This window comes from Pogoniulus pusillus, chromosome 24, assembly GCF_015220805.1.
Source record: "Pogoniulus pusillus isolate bPogPus1 chromosome 24, bPogPus1.pri, whole genome shotgun sequence".
In the NCBI taxonomy this organism is placed as follows: Eukaryota; Metazoa; Chordata; class Aves; order Piciformes; family Lybiidae; genus Pogoniulus; species Pogoniulus pusillus.
In genome coordinates, this window is record NC_087287.1 from 13176634 (window position 1) to 13196925 (window position 20292).

The window sequence follows — 20292 nt, forward strand, 5'->3', positions numbered from 1 at the left end:
TGCATTTGTGGTGGTCAGACTCTTGGTACTTTGGTGGGTTGCATTTGTGGTGGTCAGACTCTTGGTACTTTGGTGGGTTGCATTTGTGGTGGTCAGACTCTTGGTACTTTGGTGGGTTGCATTTGTGGTGGTCAGACTCTTGGTACTTTGGTGGGTTGCATTTGTGGTGGTCAGACTCTTGGTACTTTGGTGGGTTGCATTTGTGGTGGTCAGACTCTTGGTACTTTGGTGGGTTGCATTTGTGGTGGTCAGACTCTTGGTACTTTGGTGGGTTGCATTTGTGGTGGTCAGACTCTTGGTACTTTGGTGGGTTGCTTTGGTTTGTGTCTATATGTTATGGTTTTAATGCCTGAGATTGTCTGAGGTTTAGTGCTGAGAGCGAAATCAGACTGGCTGGTGGAGCTGGATCTTTGCTGTGGCTGGCAGCGATGTGTTCCCAATAAATGCTCTTCCTGAAAGCCATGTCATTTGTCATCTGGGTCCATCTGCATTGCAGGTAGTGTATCTCCAGGCCAGGGCTGCTTTTTCAAAACTTCTCAGCTTGCTCCTATTCAGGCACTTCTCATCGACCTGCTTTAAATACAATTTTAGCATAGCTCCTAGAATACCCAGAGGCTTTTGTGTGTACTCCATCATTCAGGTTTATTAAATTCATCTCTCTCTTTTGGGACGTGGGTTTTCTCTCTAACATTTTGTTCGTGGTTTGTGTGTGTGGAATAGTCCAGCTATCTACTTTGCCCTTAGGTGTTCTTTTCATTACCTGCCATTTACTGCTGTGTGCTGTCTTACCTTGTGTAACTGCAAAGGATGAATCTGAACAAATAACTGGTTCAAGTGATCTTTCCAGGCAGATAGTGGCAGCCCTGTACTTCAGGTTATTTAAAACATGCAGTGTGCTTTGGGGAATACTTTTGCTTAGATCTTTTCCTGTCTTCTTACCACTCTTACTGAGAGCTGTCAGCCTAGACATTTCAGTTCCTGAGCCATAGTTTCTTTTTCCCATTGACTTGAATCTTGTCCTTGGAAGGTGAATAGCAGTTTCCTGATTGAACTCAGAGATGGATCTCATTAATGAAAACCATAACTAGAGGATCTGTAGAGGGCTTGTTGTTCCTTTCAGCACTGAGTCTCTTGGACTGTTTGCTTTTGGTTGGTGCTCAAGTGGAATTTCACCTGACTCTGATGCTTTAGTTAAAAACCAAACACAACTTATTCTGAGTGAAATATATAGAAGACTTGATTTCTACAGTTTCTGCTGGTTTCATACACCCCTGAAATTTAAGTCTTTTGATGAAATGTGCTAATTAGAGCAATAATAGTGTTGTGTGGTCATGCTGAGGTTTTGGCTGGAGTTAACAATTATCTGTGTGGAACTGAGGAAAAAAAATAATGAACGTGTGTTCCTGTTGTTACATTTTCTGTCAGCTAGTGCAGTCTGTCGTGGAGCTCATTTGGGATACTGATGTTTTAGTTTTGTGTGATGTCAGAAAGGAGAACACTACTCACAGAATCTGGAAAAGACCTCTAGGGTTCTCTAGTGCAGTGTCCTGCTCGCAGCAAGGTCAGCTGTAAGTCAGGCCAGGTTGCGTCCAGCTTTATACACCTGGGTCATTGAAAATGCCAAGAATGGGAGACCAAACAACCTTTTCATACTGCTTGGTATTAGGTCTCTTCAAAGCTGTCCTTTTCCAGGCTGAACAAGAACTTTTCCTCACAGGATCAGGGCTCTAGCCGAGCTTCCAGATCTAAGATTATTCTCCTTTGGGCTTGCTGCAGTTGTTTAACATCTTCCTTGTACAAAGGGATCAAAACTAGATTCAAATTTCAATGGGGTCTCACAAGTGCAGACAAAAAGAAGGATCACAGGATGTCAGGGGTTGGAAGAGACCCAAAGATATCATTGAGTCCAACCCCCCCGCCAGAGCAGGACTATACAATCTAGCTCAGGTCACAGAGGAATGCATCCAGATGGACCTTGAAAGTCGCCAGAGAAGGAGACTCCAAAGCCTTTCTGGGCAGCCTGTTCCAGTGTTCTGTGGCCCTTACAGTAAAGTAGTTCCCCCTTGTGTTGAGGTGGAACCTCTTGTGTTGCCACTTAACATCCATTGCTCCTTGTCACAGGGAGCAAGTGAGAAGAGCCTCTCTCCCTGCTCCTGATACCCAGCCCTCAGATATTTATAGACACATATTAAATCCCCTCTCATTCTTCTTTTCTCCAGGCTAAAAAGCCCCAAGTCCCTTAGCTTCTCCTCAGGCAGTGCTCCAATCCCCTAATCATCCTTGTAGCCCTCTGTTGGACTGTTTCCAGCAGATCTCTGTTCCTTTTAAACTGGAGAGCCAAAACTGAATGCATTGCTCCAGATGAGGTCTCACCAGGGCAGACTAAGGATGTTAAATACTTCCTTGATGTATTGGCCGTGCCTCTGTTAGTACAGCCCAGGGTGCGGTTTGCTGCCAGGACATACTGCTGTCTCATGTCCAGCTTGCTGCCCATTAAGAACCTGGGTCCTATTTGACCAGATGGTTCCCAGCCTGTATCATTGCAGATTCCTGCTGCCCCTTTCAGCCTGCCAGGGTCCCTCTGGGCAGCAGGTCTGCCCTGAGTATGTTGGCTGGTCTCTCAGCTTGTTGCCATCTCTGCAAATATGATAAGAGTGCACTCAGTTGTCTCCTCCAGTTTGCTAAGGCAGATGTTCTCCCTTGTCCAGGTACAGATACTTGCCATGTAACTGAGGAGGGAGGGAATTAAAAATTACTAACAAATGATATTTTTCACTGACTTGCTGGGAAAAAAAAGAGAGAGGGCTGAGAAGTTAAGAGTTTTTGGTAGCTTTCAAATCTCCAAACCAGAACCATTGAACAGACACAGTGAGCATCATAGATCTTAATGTGCAGTAGATAACCCCTCCTAAGGCAAATAGGACCAACGATTCAGGAAGCTCTCATCTGGCTCATTCACTCATCTTCAAGCTAGTTTGCCAGCCAGGATTTGAAAATAAAGCATGTGGTCCTGTAATTATTTGTGCAACTACAAATTCAGTCTCTGCTTTCAGCCATCTGCCCTGCAGGCAGTACTTTTAGTGCCATTTGGATCGTTGGCACAGTATGTGATCCTCTGCATCTTCATGTGTTATGTGGATGGCTTGGTGCTGATAATTCTCATACAAATGTCAGTGTTCATATTTCTGCTCTTTTCCCCCTATCCTTTTCCTTTGTCCCTTTTAGTGTTTTTAGCAGAACAGCTGCATGGCCAGGGGAAGCAATTCTGTGTTCCTGGACAGACATGCTTTTATTTACCGTGTGAGGTTCAGAGTGGAACTCCTCTGAAGCTTCACATAAGGTAATGCAGTCTTTACTTCTGCAGCAGGTCCTGGTGTCTGGACTTCACTGGTCAGTTTAGTGGAAACTGGTGGATGCACAAGGAATGGTAGGCTGTTGCTCTCCCTGCCATATGAGTGTGACATGGGAGAAATCCAAGAAGTTCTGTTGTTGCTGCTGTGGGCAGTAGAAGGGCAAACTAAGACTGAATGTCCTTGGACTGCTCCTTGATGATGGAGATGGCCAGACCTTTGCTTGCTTAGATGACCAGGGAAGATGCTTATTTTCTCACAAAGCTAGTAGCTGCAGGCTTTGCTGTAAGTCAGATGACTGAGCAGCTGCTTTGGGGTCAGGAAACTTAGATGATTCATAGCAGGAGGAGATCCCTCACAGTCTTTCAGAGTGGTTTGTTTTATTTTAAGGTCTTTGATTGGGGTCTGACATTGTAATGCTCTCTGAAGGGTTTCTGGTGAAATCAGCATAAAGACACATGTGGGGAGCAGACCTTATTTTAAATGGGGACTTGCAGATGTGGGGTTTGCAGGTACTGACACTTTGTAGACTGGCTGACTTCACTGGTTATGAATTCACTGAGAGGCTCATTTGAAGAACTTAACTGTGTGCTATTCCCTCTGGAGCATGACTTCAGCCTGCAGGTTTCTGTCCCTGTTAATGGACTTTTACAGTAGCATTTCATCGGTGCTGCTGGAAAGCTTGTTCCTAAAGGCTTAACTGTAACATAATCCAGAGCAGTTGGGTTTTATGGAACTACAGAGACTTGTGGAAGTGTGGAGCTTATAGAGACACGTAATTGGGTGAAATGACAGATGGTATCCACTAAGCCAAGTGCTATACCTTTGCAGGAATTTTATTTCATGTGTTTTTAGTGACATTGTAGTGTTCAAATGGCACATTGCACCCATGCTTGGCCTTTTGAGTCAGCATGTTCTGAAAGGTCCACAGCAACATATCAACTTCCCTCGCAGCAAGAGTGCGTGGAAAAGACCTGAGTGATGGGGAAGGTTAGTCTGACGTAGTGTAGGGCTTTTCCCCCTTTTCTTTCTATTTAGTTTGGTCATTCATTGTTTTTGAATTGAAGTAACACAAGAAACTGGAGAGGAAAATATCTCTTCTAATCTTCCATTGCCTCCAGTTTGGTGTCATGAATGGGAGCAATATTTTCTTAGACAGTTCCTCATAGTTTTGTAATATGAAATGTTTGTTTCAGGAATCTTCCTTATATAGATTCATTTTTCTTGTACAAAGGTCCCTGATTCCACCTAGAGTTTTTGGGTGCTGCTATTGGTGACGTATTGTGATGAGGCAGCAGAAAGAGGAAATGCAAGAGTGACACATTTCAACAGGGTGTGAAAGTTTAGTGGTAGTACAAGTCCTTTGGCCAGGGGCACTTCTCACTGCAATTAATGCTGGGCTGCAGAGATGTGGTAGGTATTGTTTTGGACCATTGTCCTGGTAAAAAAAGTTAATGTTGTGGAAAATGTTCCTTTTTGAAGCAATGTCAAGAAGGAACAAAACTATTGCCTCCTATGTCAAGCAGAAACAGCAGAGCTGCTTTACTGTGTCAGCAGTTAATGCAAATAAGTAAAATCAGTGACTAGCTGCATCTTGCACTTTCTCATTGCAAACATTTCTTCTTAGCTCTTTTCTCTTGCTGTGGCTTACTGAAAGACAAGCATTTTTGCATGATCAAAAAATAAAGGTGACGTAATTGCTGTGAAATGTGTTGAATTAAGGCTCTTCTGATTTTCCTTCCACTGGAGTCAGTCCGTATGGAATTACAGTGAAGTGTAGCAAGATGCTGATTTAGAGAATCTTTTGCCTTCATCTCAGAAGTGAATTGCAGAGCCTCATGTAATCATGAAGCTTCAGCCTTAAAACCTGATTGGTCTTGGGTTTTGTTCTAAATTATTTTTGAGGAATACAGATTAGGAAGAGCTTAGAATACTAAAATTCCTGCCTATATTTTTGTCTTATGACATGCAGCAGTAGAGCAAGCCTGGTTATTATTTTGAAGGTTGAATTTAATGTTGGAACTATCACTGAGCAGTACCTTTTATGCCTTTAAAAGGTAGTGGAAAAAGTATTGCTTTGACAAAAAGATGATTGTTCATTTAATGTTTCCCCTTGGAATAGAGCAGGTGGGGATATTTGAGTCAAATGCTGTGTTTAATAGTTGAAAATGATGCTATCTAGATCTAATACTGAAGGCTCTCTGGCACTTGATCTGGGCTACTAGTATCAGTCTTTACAATATGTAGTTATAGGCTTGGCTTCTTAAGGCCAGCATCCAGTAAGCTCTAATGAGTGGGTTGTTGGAGCTGTGTATGCATGATTGGGTCTTTCCTGGCTAATTATCTGCAATGAAATACATACAAGCTCTGATCTGCTAACTGACTTTGGACTAGGCTGTTACTGCAGACCTCTTGTGTTGCATAGAGTGTAAAACCACTTTCTGTATTAAATCAAAGGCCTAGTCAAGATGCCAGGTGGGTATGTGATTCTTGATCAAATGAGGCTACAAAATGAACCTTGCTATCTCTGTAGGATGCTTTGGTATGCTCAGCAGATTGGAAGTATCTTTGCATATTCTTTAAAAATCCAGTTTTTATGAATTATAAAGTTATATTTCTCTCTTAAGACCAACTTTCATGTATCTGCTGAGATATTTTAGCGTCACTTCAAGCGTGTAGGCAGAATCGTTCTAGCAGCCTCACTCTCTAGGATAATTTCCTGTAGTAGTCCTGTTATATTACAGCCACAATTCTTCCTCTCTACCAGGCCTTCAGTCTCTGACTATCCCAGCTGTTTGGACCAATGAGCAACAAAACCATGGCCGTTTCTGAAGCTGGGCAGGATAGGCTGCACTCTTTCAGAGAAAAGAGCAGTTAATTTCTGTCCTTTTCAAAGACCAGGAAAGCTGTGTTTCTGCTCCTAGACTTGTGTTTTCTCCAAAGAAAGAAAAGGGTAGGTTCTCTGGATGTCAGCTCTTGAATCCTGGAGCATCTGTCAGAGCACATGGGCTGCCCGATGCTATGGCAGGATCACATGCTAGATCTTTCTTCAAGGCTTTACTGAAAAGGGACAGTGGTGATTACACACTTGGACCTCAGAGTCTGCTGCAGGTGTTTCTCAAGGCAGAAACAGTGAGGACTTAATGGAATTGCAGTGGGAACGGATCTTATGTTATTCGTTTTCTTATTTATGCATATGTTGATTAAAACTCAGTATCACCAAGGTTGGAAGAGACCTCACAGATCATCAAGTCCAACCCTTTACCACAGAGCTCAAGGCTAGACCATGGCACCAAGTGCCACGTCCAACCTTGCCTTGAACAGCTCCAGGGACGGCGACTCCACCACCTCCCCGGGCAGCCCATTCCAGTGTCCAATGACTCTCTCAGTGAAGAACTTTCTCCTCACCTCAAGCCTAAATTTCCACTGGTGCAGCCTGAGGCTGTGTCCTCTCGTTCTGGTGCTGGCCACCTGAGAGAAGAGAGCAACCTCCCCCTGGCCACAACCACCGTTCAGGTAGTTGTAGACAGCAATAAGGTCACCCCTGAGCCTCCTCTTCTCAGCTCTTAATGGCAAATCATGGGAGTCATCCAGTCTCAAGAGACTTCCTCCACTGAAGATGAAGGAATGTGGCATACTGGTTGCTATTCAGCAGGCCTGAGGTCCACTAATCCTGTAGAAAGTACTTGGTCCTCTAAGCCCTTGGTCTCAATCTGGAATGCCCTGCTGTTATCGCTGAAGGATACATAGGCTAAATTGGATCTTCTTTGTATTTGGACTTGTACAAGCATTATTTAGGCATCAAGAAAGGACAGAACTGCAGCTTTTCAGTGATACTGGCACTGAATAAATGTTAAAGCAGTTGGTGGTAACAGGGGCTGTGTAGGATTCAGGATGGGGTGGCTGTTTGGTGGGAGTCAGGCATTCTTATACAAACCCAGTCATCTGTCAGGGTGGGGGGGGGGACAGGGGAGAATTGATCTCTGTTCTACTAAACCCCAGTATCGGTGAAGAAAGCTGGAGCTCAGTTTTAGTTGTTGAATGAATAATGCAAAGCTTGTAGATGATGCACATTTATGAAAGGGTTGTGGAAAACTACCCAGAACTTTATACAGTCTGAAGTAGGAGAATGAAGGACCTGGAAGTTGCAGATGAGCTTGTCAGCACGCTGCTCTTGATGTCAGCTTTGATTGCATATTCAGCGGCTTTAAAAACAGCGTCTTGCAGTCGAAGGGCAGTATGGAGAGGTGTTTTGGTGTTACAGCGTTCATAGCTTTTGGATGGAGTTTGGTTTCTTTGGCAGCCCTCTGGTGTGTCAGTTGCTTTGCATTCATGGAATCTGACTCAGTGCAAATCACAGCCCACCTCTCATGGGTGTTTGCTGTGGTGTTACTTAAACTGCCGTGTTTACCGTGGTCAGGTTGAGCATAGAGAGACCTGAGGGAGCTGTGTTTGTTAACCTGAATGTAGCATGTGGCTTCCCAGGCACTCACAGGTCCTTACCTGGCAGAGGACATTTCCCTGTTCCCTTGTTCTGTGCAGTCTTATGCCAGGATGTGGTGTGATGGGAGAGCAGAGTGAGGTAGAGTCATCCAGAGTGCTCTGGTGCCTTGTCTGTGGTAGAGAATTTGGAATTAAAGCTGGTACCATTATATTCACATAAAGATCACTACTGAATTGGTGGCTTATGGAAATGTTAACGAAGTGTTTAGATAGCTCTTTTAACATATGTGAGGGAGGCAGCATAGCCTGATTTGTAAAGCAGAAGATGAGAGATCAGAATTTTTTCTCCTTAGCTCTGCAAATGACCAGTGGAGTAGAGCAGTATTAGCTCTTGCCCTCTCTGGGTTTTACAGCAGAAAATGCATTGCTGCCTCTGCAGTTCTTATGGTCTCTATTAGCATCACTACATGGCTTTGGCTTTTCTTCAAGTATTGTCTTAAATGAGGAGGATTTGTTCAGGCCATTGAGCCTGAAACTTTATACTTAGGCATCTTTTGCTCAGTTGTTTGGCCAAAGATAGCCCTGAGGCTAGTTTTACTTTCTAGCAGTGCAGCTAATGCATACTGCAGTTGTTGCGAAGTACTCCTGAAGAAGAGCATCCTATAGCATGGATAAATGTGTGCATCCAATTTATGTGTTTTCTGTAATTTATCAGAGAACTCTTGGTATGAGGAACATTTTTGTGAATGTAAGGGGTTTTTTTCCTCAAATTATTTTTTGGACTATGAGTAATGCAGGAGACTATTTAATTTCATACCCAAGGTACCTGTGCAGCAGGTGGAACTGTTCTGTGGAACAGCAGCCTTTTGAAATATCACCTCAGTGTGAATTGTAAAAGGCTGCTGCTACCAAAAAGACTTAATTATAGGGTTTTGATACTGCTGGCATTGGAAAGATGGCATTCTGCAGGCCTTTATTAGCTGCCCTATCTACTGTACTGTTACTGCCTCTTAAAGAGTAGTACATGGGAAGCTGTTTTTTGTGAGTTTTCCATTCATGGCACTTTGGTTGTATGTAGGTCAGAATCCAGGTTTGTTTGTCCTGGATTTGTTCCCTTTTTCCCCCCTCTTTGATTTTTAGCAGTGATTATAAAAAAAAAAAAAGGGGGGGGGGGGGGCTAATCTTTTTATAAAAATGTGTTGTAAGAGAAAATGAGTTCTACTTGTAAGAGGCTATTTTTTGCCTCTTCTGTAGCACTATTTTCCTTGTAGATTTTATATTACAGTTTAAAAGACTTAATTATCTATGCTCAATGTTTAACCGTAATGTTCTTACCAGGGACCTTTGTTCTCCAGAAAAATTAAGCACAGTCTGTAAGTTCATAAAAGGCTTCACAAAGAGAACTTTCTGATTTTGATGTTATTAGATTCTAACATCTCATTAATGAAAACTATGAAATGCACAGAGCTAATTTCCACCTAGCAGCAATTAGCAGAGAGCAATGTGGCAGCATGCGTTGTGGTTTGTCGTGCAGTTAGTGTGACTTTTGAGACATGCAGGAATAAAGTCTAGGTTTCAGTGTGCAAAAGGTGAGACAGCTAATTTTCCTAATGTAATTTTAAGTGTGCTGAGATGCTAAGCAGCACTTGTCCACTCCTCACTTTTTATGTGCACATTTTCAGTCGAACCCCATTGCTGTATGCATTGACATTTTGCATTAGAAACAGTGGAGAATAGAAACAAGCTGTAGAGTATGGATTTTTGTGGTGAGCTGCCTGGATATGTATTTGTTGATGTTTATGTGAGACAGATAGGTTTTCATGGGCTGCTCTCGAGTTCTGTTGAGCTGCCTTTGGTGGTTTAGGGCAGGCAGGCAGGATTCCGTGGAGTGTGGTGAGAATTGTATCCGAAGAAGTCTTGCTGGAATTTGCTCCAGTGATTGCACGTAGGTGGTGTTTTGAGTGATAACTGTGTTCCAATTACGTACTCCTTGTCTTTGCAGTGTTCTGGATGATGAGGGGAGCAGCCTGCGTCAGCAGAAGCTTGACAGACAGGTAAGGTTTTGGAGGGGACCTTCTCGCTCTCTGAAGTCTAGATCTGGGAGCAGTTGCTGGCACATGGATCTGGTAATTGATGGAAAATTGCAGCCTTTGATTAGAGAATGTGAAAGAAGCCTGTGAAGGTTACAGCTTGCTTAGAAGTCTAACTGCCATGAAAATGTCTCTTTTGACTGTAATTTGAGTGATTCTCATTTATGCTGCCCTGGACTTGTGTAAGCTGACTTACAATGTACTTATTAACTCTTTGATGGACCAGAAAGGACAAGAGGTTCTGGCAGATATGCAGCCAACAGAGGTTTACCACAAAGGTTTTACATCCTCTTCTCTTTGCCCCGTGGACTTAGCCCTTGTGGCTGTAAAGTAGTGACACTGTGTGCTATGCAGCCTACTTTGTTACTGTATTCCCACATGACCTGTACAGGAAGATGGATCAGAATCCCTCCCATGAAACTTCAGGGAATTTTGCCATCAGGTTTTAATGGGGTTCGAAATTTCCACTTTCCTTTGTTTTTTTTCTGTGTTCCCCTTTTCACAAAGCTTTGTGATGTTTATAATTAAGTCTTGTGAGTTTAATGTTTTTCTGTACAATTATTTTTCCATTCTTTTATCAGCTTGCATGTCTACCAGGAAATTCAAAAACTTTTATTTGTATCATAATTTTGCACTAGATTCTGATTGCCTTCAAGTCAGGTTGAGGTTTTCCATACAATGTATGGAGCTGAAAGAGTCCCCTTTCCATTTTTACTCTTCAGTTTCAGGGCATCTCCTTTCTGGAAGTAAAAAGACACTATATAGGAGCAAGGAAATGGTGAGGTAATGGATGGTGAAATTAACAGTTCAGTTCTCTCGTATGGGAGAGGGCTCAACAAGAGGTGTCTGTGGTGCCATTTGCTGCTGAAGTGTTTGGCTTTCAGAAGGTTTGGCTGAGAAATTGAGGCATCCAATTCAATTTCACATTGTGCAGTTCCTAAATGAGACTCATGTCTAGTGCTATCGCTTGATTCTAGTTTGCAGATTATAACCTGCTTTTCATTTACAGGAACTGAAACTGGCATCTCTGCTACGTGCCCTTGCTTACCCTCCCATGGCTTCACAGCCAGTACTCCCTTCTTTTCCCAGAAGTTATTTCCAAGGAACCTCTGACAGGTCTTTCTGAGCAGTCTACCAGCTGTTTCCGTTATCTGCTGTTTTGAGCAGAAGGTGTTCTAGCAGTGGGTTGGTCGTGGGTTTTTGGCAAGATTCCTGTAACCCAACATCCCACTTGCCAAGAGGAAAACTGGAGAAAGTGTAATGGTGGCCATTGCCTTCCTCACAGGTTGCTACTGCTTGGAGTCCATTACCAGCTGCTTTTCTTTGTGTTTTCTCCAGCGAGCACTGCTGGAACAGAAGCAGAAGAAGAAGCGCCAGGAGCCATTAATGGTTCAGTCCAACGTGGACAGTCGCACAAGGACGCGCAGAGCGAAGCATTCAGAAGAGCAAGCACCACTGGTTGAATCCTATCTTAACAGCAACAGCAGCACCATATATCACGGTACATGAGTATGATCTATTGCAAATGTATTTACTGCAAGTCATAATCTGATGCTTTCACCTTGAATTCATGCTCTGGGGAAGAGATTGTTGGCTTGGATTATTTAGTGTATAGTTGATATCCTTCACTCATGTTGAGACATAAAGGCATGGGAACTTGCAATGCTAGCTTAACAGAAGGGAGATGCCATTTCAGTGCCTTGGGGAAGGGAGAATTTGTCCCTTCTGCTGTGAATATTGAAGTATCTTCAGCCTTGGTTCCTAATGAAGTCAAGCTGATGCTCTTCTACTGTATGTATTCCTCTGTGAACAATTTTGCTTAAGCCTGACAGTGTTAATAGTAAGTCTGAAACCTGTTAACGAATTTCACCTAAGTCTGAATGTGATAGTTTCAAAGGTATTATGTTTCTGCAAGGTTCATTAACACAGGTGAGTTGGTGGAGAACATTTCAAGCTTACCGTAAGTGATTTCAGACAGAGAATTGTTTTTTTTCTGTTAGTATGATTTTAATTATGTTTTCTTCTAATAAATAATGTCTTTTTCTCAGGGCTGGCAGGAAAATTTCTTTCCAGTTGGACCTAGAAATTTGATTTAGTGCATGATTTGATTGTATTTTCTTTATTTTTAATCAGATAAACCATAAACTTCTTTCCTCTTTCACTCAATAGGTTATCAGAGGCACAGAACTGTTCTAAGGAGCAGTGTCTTGTACAGAAGTGCTGTCATATAATATAACCTTTTGTATTGCCATCTGAACAAGGCCTTAAATTTCACAGACATGAGAAGCAGACATTATCGTCCTATAAATTTTAGCAGGTTTCCTGTCCGTACTAAATGATCTTTGTTTTGCAACAGTTTGGACCAGAGTGGGCTTTCTGATTTAAGTGAGCTTAGCTGTGCTCTTAAGGTATCACAGTATTATTAGGATTGGAAGAGACCTCACAGATCATCAAGTCCAACCCTTTACCACAGAGCTCAAGGCCAGACCATGGCACCAAGTGCCACGTCCAATCCTGCCTTGAACAGCCCCAGGGACGGCGACTCCACCACCTCCCCGGGCAGCCCATTCCAGTGTCCAATGACTCTCTCAGTGAAGAACTTTCTCCTCACCTCCAGCCTAAATCTTCCCTGGCGTAGCTTGAGGCTGTGTCCTCTCGTTCTGGTGCTGGCCACCTGAGAGAAGAGAGCAACCTCCTCCTGGCCACAACCACCCCTCAGGTAGTTGTAGACAGCAATAAGGTCAGCCCTGAGCCTCCTCTTCTCCAGGCTAACCAATCCCAGCTCCCTCAGCCTCTCCTCGTAGGGCTGTGCTCAAGGCCTCTCCCCAGCCTCGTCACCCTTCTCTGGACACGCTCAAGCATCTCAATGTCCCTCCTAAACTGGGGGGCCCAGAACTGAACTCAGTACTCAAGGTGCGGTCTAACCAGTGCAGAGTACAGGGGCAGAATGTGGTGTCCCTCAGGGATCAGTGCTGGGCCCCATCCTCTTTAACATCTTCATAGATGACCTGGATGAGGGCATGGAGTCAGTCATCGGCAAGTTTGCAGCTGGGGGCAGATGTGACTGGGTTGGAGGGCAGAAGGGCTCTGCAGCGGGACCTTGACCGCCTGGACAGATGGGCAAAGTCCAATAGGATGGTGTTCAGTAGCTCGAAGGTAAAGGTGACCTTTCATGTAATATTAAACCACACTGTTTACAGGAATATTTACTCATTTATTCTCCCTAAATCGGTTTGTTCTAGATTTGTCTCTCAAACCCTTCCAAGATTTCACAAGGTTTCAGAGAAGCAAAAATCGATATCGATGCTTCACATATTCAACATGGAGTTTGTTAATCCCAAGGGACATCTGTCCTTGTATTGAAGTGTTTGGTTAGCAAAAGCCAACCTAGGAGAATTTGATTACCTAACAAAGGCTGTTACTGCCTTGTAAAATCCTTTGTTAGGAACGTTACTTGGGAAAATGTTGTGAGAACTCTGCAAGTGCCTTTTTTGGTGTGATTTTTCTCTGGGAATGTGTTCAGTGTCTTAGGTTACCCTGTTCACATGGTATGTAGTTAGGTTTTGGATGGCCATTTTTAACTGCGACATTCAGCTTCGGGGTTGGCACTTTTTTCCCCTTGAATGAAAACATTTGTGTGGGGGAGTGTCAGATGCATGAGACAGCTGGGCTCTTTCTAAAGAACTATTCTGCTCTTTTCCGTTCATTTGTTGCTGTTATGGGCACGCTGATTTTAAGTTAAGAATGACTCTTTGATGGGAGTTGATGGTCTGCTGAATGAACTACATTGCTTGGATGAGTGCAATTGCCAAATCAATTCCTGTACTGCAAGGGCTACAAAAAGAACACTTCTTTCCACCTATCATCCTCCTCTACTCCTCTTTTTTTAGCTGGTACTAATTCTGTGTAGCACAAAAGTTCTTGTTGATTTCGACAAATAATTGGATGCCTATGTTGATGTCTATGATACTTGGAGCAAAGTAGGTCAGAGATTGCATCTCAGCAATTCTGAGACGTGAAGCTTTCAGCACTGGAAAATTTTCTTTCATACACTGCCATAGCTTATTCTGATGCAGTTACCTTTGTTGCAATGGTTCCCTGATGGGCAACTCTGCTCTGGAATAAAAGCTCATTTCATTCCAGGGTAATTATCAGAGTGTGGAGTGAAAAGTTAGTCACTTTTGTTCTGGAATAGAATGTGGGCCTGGTGAGCTATTCGTAGATGGTGGAACGGCATCTTTTGCTAGTTACACTGATCTTAAGTTTTTCCATATAAAGGAACCCTTGGCTGCTTTTGAACTTCTGCAGGGAGTTGCAGGGTGATTACTGCTGATCCTCTGGCTGCAGGTGTATTTTACTTCATCTAGCTTGGAGGCAAAGGGAAGTGCAAATAGATCTAAAGTGCAGTAGAATGGAGGGATGTTGACTAAGGGCTGTGACTGAGCGTAGCTTGGGTCAGCTCTCAAAGGGGATAATACAGATGTAGCTTTCCTATATTTGTGCTATGCAGGATTGAAGATGCTGGGAGCAGTTTGATTCAGTATGAAAACGTTTCTTTTTTGTTAGTTTAATGACTGGCAAAATGGCTCTGCTGAAAGCATGTCTCCACAGAGCAGTATTGCCAGGATGGCCATGGTTTTTTCTTGCACACCTTCAAAGCAGAGAGCTGATGTGTTGGTGGGATGAAATGGTATCTGTTCCCTGGCAAGTGTTAGCAGCATTTCCTCTAGATGCTGTGAGACTTTGAAGGATGTAGGTGCACTTGCACTGAGGAAGTGGCTCTGCATAATTCACCATGCACAAGTCTTCAGATCATTTCTTCTCAGTTCCTGCCCCTATTTCATCTGCAGGTAAAGGTTTTCAGATACTGTAGCTTGTAAATGACTTGCATGTAGTACATCTTTTTTTAGGATTGCTGGCATAATGCCTAATTAACTAATAACAACAAAAGCCTTTGAGTTATCTGTGGGAACTGACAGGAATTGGGTTGAACAGCCCAATAGGAGAGAAGATGCCTCCTTGGCACCCTGATCTGAGTGCTTAGTTTGAGCTGGAGCATTAGCTGGTGGTAACACAGTGCTTGCCTGTCAGCATTGGTAGATTAGGTAGCACTAAGTGTGCGGGAAATTGCCATTGTTACTTGGAAAGGATTAGAGAGTTCTATTTCATGGGAGCAGAACCTCTTCTTTTATAATCTCTGCATCTAGGAACAGAGCACACTAGTAGGAGAAATAGTTTCCTGGCAGAGCTTGTAGGTAAGTCTGGGACAAACCTATGAATATGGAGGTAACAGAAGGTGTTTGTGTAAAATGATGAATGCAGTGGTATATCTTCTTTTTTTCCTTCTCCCCACTGAAATAAAGGTAGTGACCTAATTTGGGCACCACACCTCTAGGCAAGAGCCTAAGCTGTCTCCCTGTCATTTCAAGCAATAGATATCCTTCTATTAACTTCCATGTTTTTTTGACTCTAGTTGTTACTATTCCAAGTAATAACTCTTTCTCCTGCAGTACCAAATACAACCTTATCACTATCTCATCATTATAAATGGTGAAATGAGAACCAGTGACAGCAGTTTGTATTGCTATTAAGTTTACATTGCTTATAAAAGGCAACAAAGTAATTTATTCACTGGAAGAAATGTAATCCCTCTGTGTAGGAGAGATCACTTAGATATTGGTTTGTCTTCTTTTTCTTGTGTGCTCATCTATTTTCCATTGGGTGTCCTTCATGAGGACAGATTGCTGCTTGTTTCAAGTTTGTATCAAATCTTACTTGCCATTCTGTAATGCCTTGCAGTCACAGCTGCTGGTTTGTTTTTCATGTCTCTCTCTACAGCTTACCTTGTGAAGCTCGTTGCAAACCCGTGCAAGCGTTTTAGCCTGATGTGGCATTGCAGAGTTGTGCTATGAGCATGGTTCTTTTCAAGTTGGATTGCAAATCATACTGAGGGTTCCTGGAGCCAAGCAGCATGCTGCAGATATGCTGGTTACTGCAACCATTTGATTACATTACTTAATTATCTTAAATGCAGATAATGAAAGTTAATTTCTACGGAGAAGAGTAACTTCACTTCTGTGAAAATGGTGAATTTCCATTGGGGAGTGATTTTTCTCTTCACAGCATTGAGGACAGCAGAGATTTGAATGAGTGCCAGAGATACTTTGATTAATATTACCATGCTTTGTTGCAGCTGTGGCTTCTTTTTTTTAATAAGACCTGAAATTAAAGATTTTTTTTCAATTAGATGGAGTAATTTTCATGGCAGCTTCCAATTTAGAGATTTAGATTAACAATGTGTAAAAAAGGCAAAATTACTTTGTTACTTTCCTTCCTCGACACTTGGCAGCACATCTAGATGTCATGTTTGGGTGTTGAACAGACTTCTGATGGTAAGCCATAGCTCTAGATTGTTAAATTTGATGTGTCATTCTGCTCCTCTACCATGAATGATGAGAGCTTTCTGATGAGTATCAAGCTGTCAGCTTTATAAAATGGCATCAGTTAACCATTCAATTAAAGACCCATATATTTGTGTGTTCATCAAAAAGAGTGTCTTGCCAGCCCTGTTTTCCAGTGACCTTGAAATGAGAAGGTGTTAGTTTATTTTTTGAAGATGGCAAGCGATCTTCTGTGCACAAGACTATTAATGCTGAGAGATTGGGCAGCACTCCAAGTATCATGTGGGTAAAACACTTAACTTCCAATAAGCATATATTCTGAAATCTCCTTTTCAGCCAGTCTCTTCACCTTCATCCTTTAGAGCATCTTTTTTGGTTTAGTGCAGTACATTTCCAAAACAAACAAAAGTAACTCTGCAGCAAGGAGCAGAGAGCAGTGGGTACCAAGTGGCTTTAGAGGTCTTTTTGTGGTTCTTGGTACTGAAAGATTTCAGGAGTCAGTTTAGAGTCAATTGGTCAAAATTGCTTGGAAAATTCCCTTCTCTTTGCTTTAAAGCTCCACTTGAGGTATATTTACTTCACAACTAGCTGTTATTTTCTGTCCTTGACAGTCTTAGGATCCAGGAGCAGCAGGGACCAGGAGGTGGGGGTGATCCCAGCATGAGCAGTGCCCTTTTACAGATAGAGCTCCATCCCACGGGCCCCAAACGTGGTGGGCAGAGCTTGCCACTGCTAAGAGGATTCTCTGCGATCCCAGACGTGAGGAGGGATGAACTGGGCCAGAGCCCTCCAGGGTGCTCAGTCAGGGCAGAAAGGGAATGGGGCCAGGAAACAGGGCTGCAGTGTACATAGGAAGGATTCATCAAGCAGATGAGCTCCCTACAGCATAGCATCATGCCAGGAGACAGCTGGGAAGCAGTGTAGGTATGGCACAGCCCTGGGCTGAGCTGAAATAGTCTGTGGCCCATGGGCAGGGACTGTATGTGCCGTGGTTTAACCCCAGTGGGTCACTAAGCTCTCAGGGAAGCTCATCAGAGCATTTAAAGCCTAATCATGCCCTCAGAGCCCTGAAACACAAAATAATTATGTAATTTCTCACTGTCCTTAATCTTCCAGACATAGATTTTTCATGGATAATTTTAGCTTTCCTCATTAGTTGTCTGCTTTCCCAAAGAACCTAATTCATTGCTATTAACTCTTAAATTCATGTGTTCCCTTTTCTTTCCCCCTCCCCAGAGTCAGAGAGCAGATATGTAGGGGTCAAGAAGAATCTTTTTGTTTAAGTCATTCCTTTGTTCTTTCTGAGGAAGTCTCCCAACAAGGAGCTTTTAATAACGTCCTTAAGTAGCACCAGGCTTTCCTCTACACTTTTTCCTTTTTCTCAGCCTATTCATATTAATTTTAACTTCAGAATATTTTCATCTTTGCAAAATCAGTCTGGTCGGCACAGTTAATAGATATAAACTGTGGGGAGCCATCATTATGAGGGCTAGATGGATGCTTTTCATTCATACAAACATGTGTGGATAAGTATCTTTCAAATTTGTTTTGGAATTCTGTTTTGTTTGCATCACAAATTATTCACTTACTTACAAATGGCATCCTTTGGTTTGGTTGTGCTTTGTAGCTTTAACCTTGTGATGTGCAGTGCTGCAGAAGCTGCAGGCTTTTTCCTGCTTTTAGCAGTTAGGCTACTGGTGACGAGTGGCAAAGCCAAGATATTCACTGAATCATCCAGGTTGGAAGAGACCTCCAAGATCATCCAGGCCATCCTAGCACCCAGCCCTAGCCAATCAACTAGACCATGGCACCAAGTGCCTCATCCAGTCTTTTCTTGAACACCTCTCGAGATCACGACTCCACCACCTCCCTGGGCAGCCCATTCCAATGCCAATCACTCTCTCTGTGAAAAACTTCCCCCTAACATCCAGCCTGTACTTCCCCTGGCACAACTTGAGACTGTGTCCCCTTGTTCTATTGGTGGTTGCCTGGCAAAAGAGACCGACCCCCACCTGGCTACAACCTCCCTTCAGGTAGTTGTGGACAACAGTGAGGTCAGCCCTGAGCCTCCTCTTCTCCAGGCTAAACAACCCCAGCTCCCTCAGCCTCTCCTCATAGAATTTGTGTTCCAGGCATTTCACCTGCCCTTCTCTGCTTCTTCTGCACTCACCTTGTGCTATGATAATAGACTATTTTTTGTATGCTGTTCCTTTTTTCTTGCCAGCTCAGATCCTGAATTAATAACACAGTTTATGGTCTTTTTTTTGTCTCTCCCAAAGATTTTTCTTTCTAATACCCTGTTGAGGTGAATAATCAGCACTTGATGTAATAAACATGGATGAGTAACAGTAAAATTAGAATCATGGCAGTGTTTTATTTGAAAACTTACCACACATATAGAAACGATTTAGGAGTCCAAGTGAGAGTAAAACACCAGATCTGAGAGTCCAGTGTTGTTTGCTGTTTGAAATTCTGTCTCACCCTGACAGGTACTTCTCCCTTTTTTTGTCTTGTGTAAATGCAAGGTCTCATAGAAGCAAAGCATGCAACTGAAAAGCAAAGTCTTAGGGTTTGTGTTTTGGTGGGGTTTTTTGAAGTGAAGATTGTGATAATTTAGGGTGGGGTGTATGGATGATTTGGTTAGATTTTCAAATGTAGTTTCCTCCAACCTTGGTGATCCTGTGATACTGTGAAGTATTTGCTGTTGTTTAAGATAATCAAATGGGATTTTTTCAAGTATTTTTGTACTGAAATGAATGCATTTTTAAGGGACAGTATTTGAAACTCCATCCTTGTATAGCTGCATTTGAGGTTATTAGTTTATTTACCCTGTTGTACTGCCTACCACTGGTTTTAGCTTTTCACATCCAGATAAGGACACAGTCATATTCTCATATCAGTGAATATTGTCTAGGGAAGTCAGTTCATCTCCTCTCCCTTATTCAGGCTTTCTTGTGGAGAACTGCAAACTGTTTAAGGGGCTATCTAGAGCCTGTGGAGAATGCAGGTTAGAGTTTGCCCCAAGGTTCCTATCCTGCTGAGAAGGAGAATTCTTGTCAGACTGTTACTTAGTGATCCAAAGATGTGGTAAAGGGCAGAGGGGGAGACATTTGATCCCTGACAGCATAGTTGGGGATAAACATTGCCTCTGCCAATTGCTTCATCTCCGCAGAGGCAGACTAGGAGGAGTGCTGGCTCAATAAGTTCAAAGTTCCCCATGCTGATGACCAGCTGCAGAGTGAGTACAGAGGGGCGTTAGAAACAGTCCTGCTTACATCTCTCCAGGGCAGGAGAAAGCACTGGGAACAGAAAGCAGAATTTTTTACTTTGCTCCACATGTAAAGCTGCTGGCCTTGCTGAGCAGGGCAGGTGCATAGAGCTCTCTGGAGGTCAGCAGGCTTCAGAAGACAGGCCCTTGCCCATCCCTCGGCAAGGATCCTAGTGTTGCCTTGCCTGCTCCGCAAGGATCAAAGCATCGCCTGGCCCGGTTGGCAGAGCTGCTGCGCTGCATCAGCTTCTCCGCCGCTCTGCGGTGGGCAGCCTGTACGGGGGAGCAGTTAGCACAGACAGGAGACCAGTGCTTGTCCTGTGCTTGCATCTGGGTGTGTAGCCAAGTCCCCAGTGACTCTGTGCTCTCTTCAGCTGCTTAACTGCAGAATTGCTTTGGTACCTGCAGTCACAGGAGAAAGCATCAGTGAGTGTATGTGTGTTATAGAATGGTTTAGGATGGAAGGGACCTAGATCATCCAGTTCCAACCCCCTACCACAGGCAGGGACACCTCCCGCTGGAACAGGTCACTCATCGGAGCTGAGGTCTGCAGGTCATTCAAGGCCTCTTATTAGCTGAGGTCTGCTCTTTGGTAAACAGTTCATAGCTAAGAATTAGATAGTTTTGTGTTGGAGATGGCACTTTTCTTACTGAATTTGGAGTTGTCCTAGAGACAGTGCTTTAAATGTAATGGTAAAGCTCAGAAAAGCAGCCTTTAGGAACAGGAAATTCTGTGCCTA

At 43.2% G+C, this 20292-nt stretch overlaps 1 protein-coding gene across 7 annotated transcripts in view; it reads left to right on the forward strand.

Annotated features, from left to right (window-relative positions):
- The window catches only part of TUB (TUB bipartite transcription factor), a 140864-nt gene that overhangs the window by 92006 nt on the left and 28566 nt on the right, over nucleotides 1-20292 (forward strand). For all 7 annotated transcript variants that reach the window (XM_064163660.1, XM_064163663.1, XM_064163661.1 and 4 more), the window contains exons 2-3: nucleotides 9796-9847; nucleotides 11222-11384. In XM_064163660.1, the coding sequence (XP_064019730.1) occupies nucleotides 9796-9847; nucleotides 11222-11384 (215 nt within the window). The remainder of the gene's footprint in view (nucleotides 1-9795; nucleotides 9848-11221; nucleotides 11385-20292) is intronic.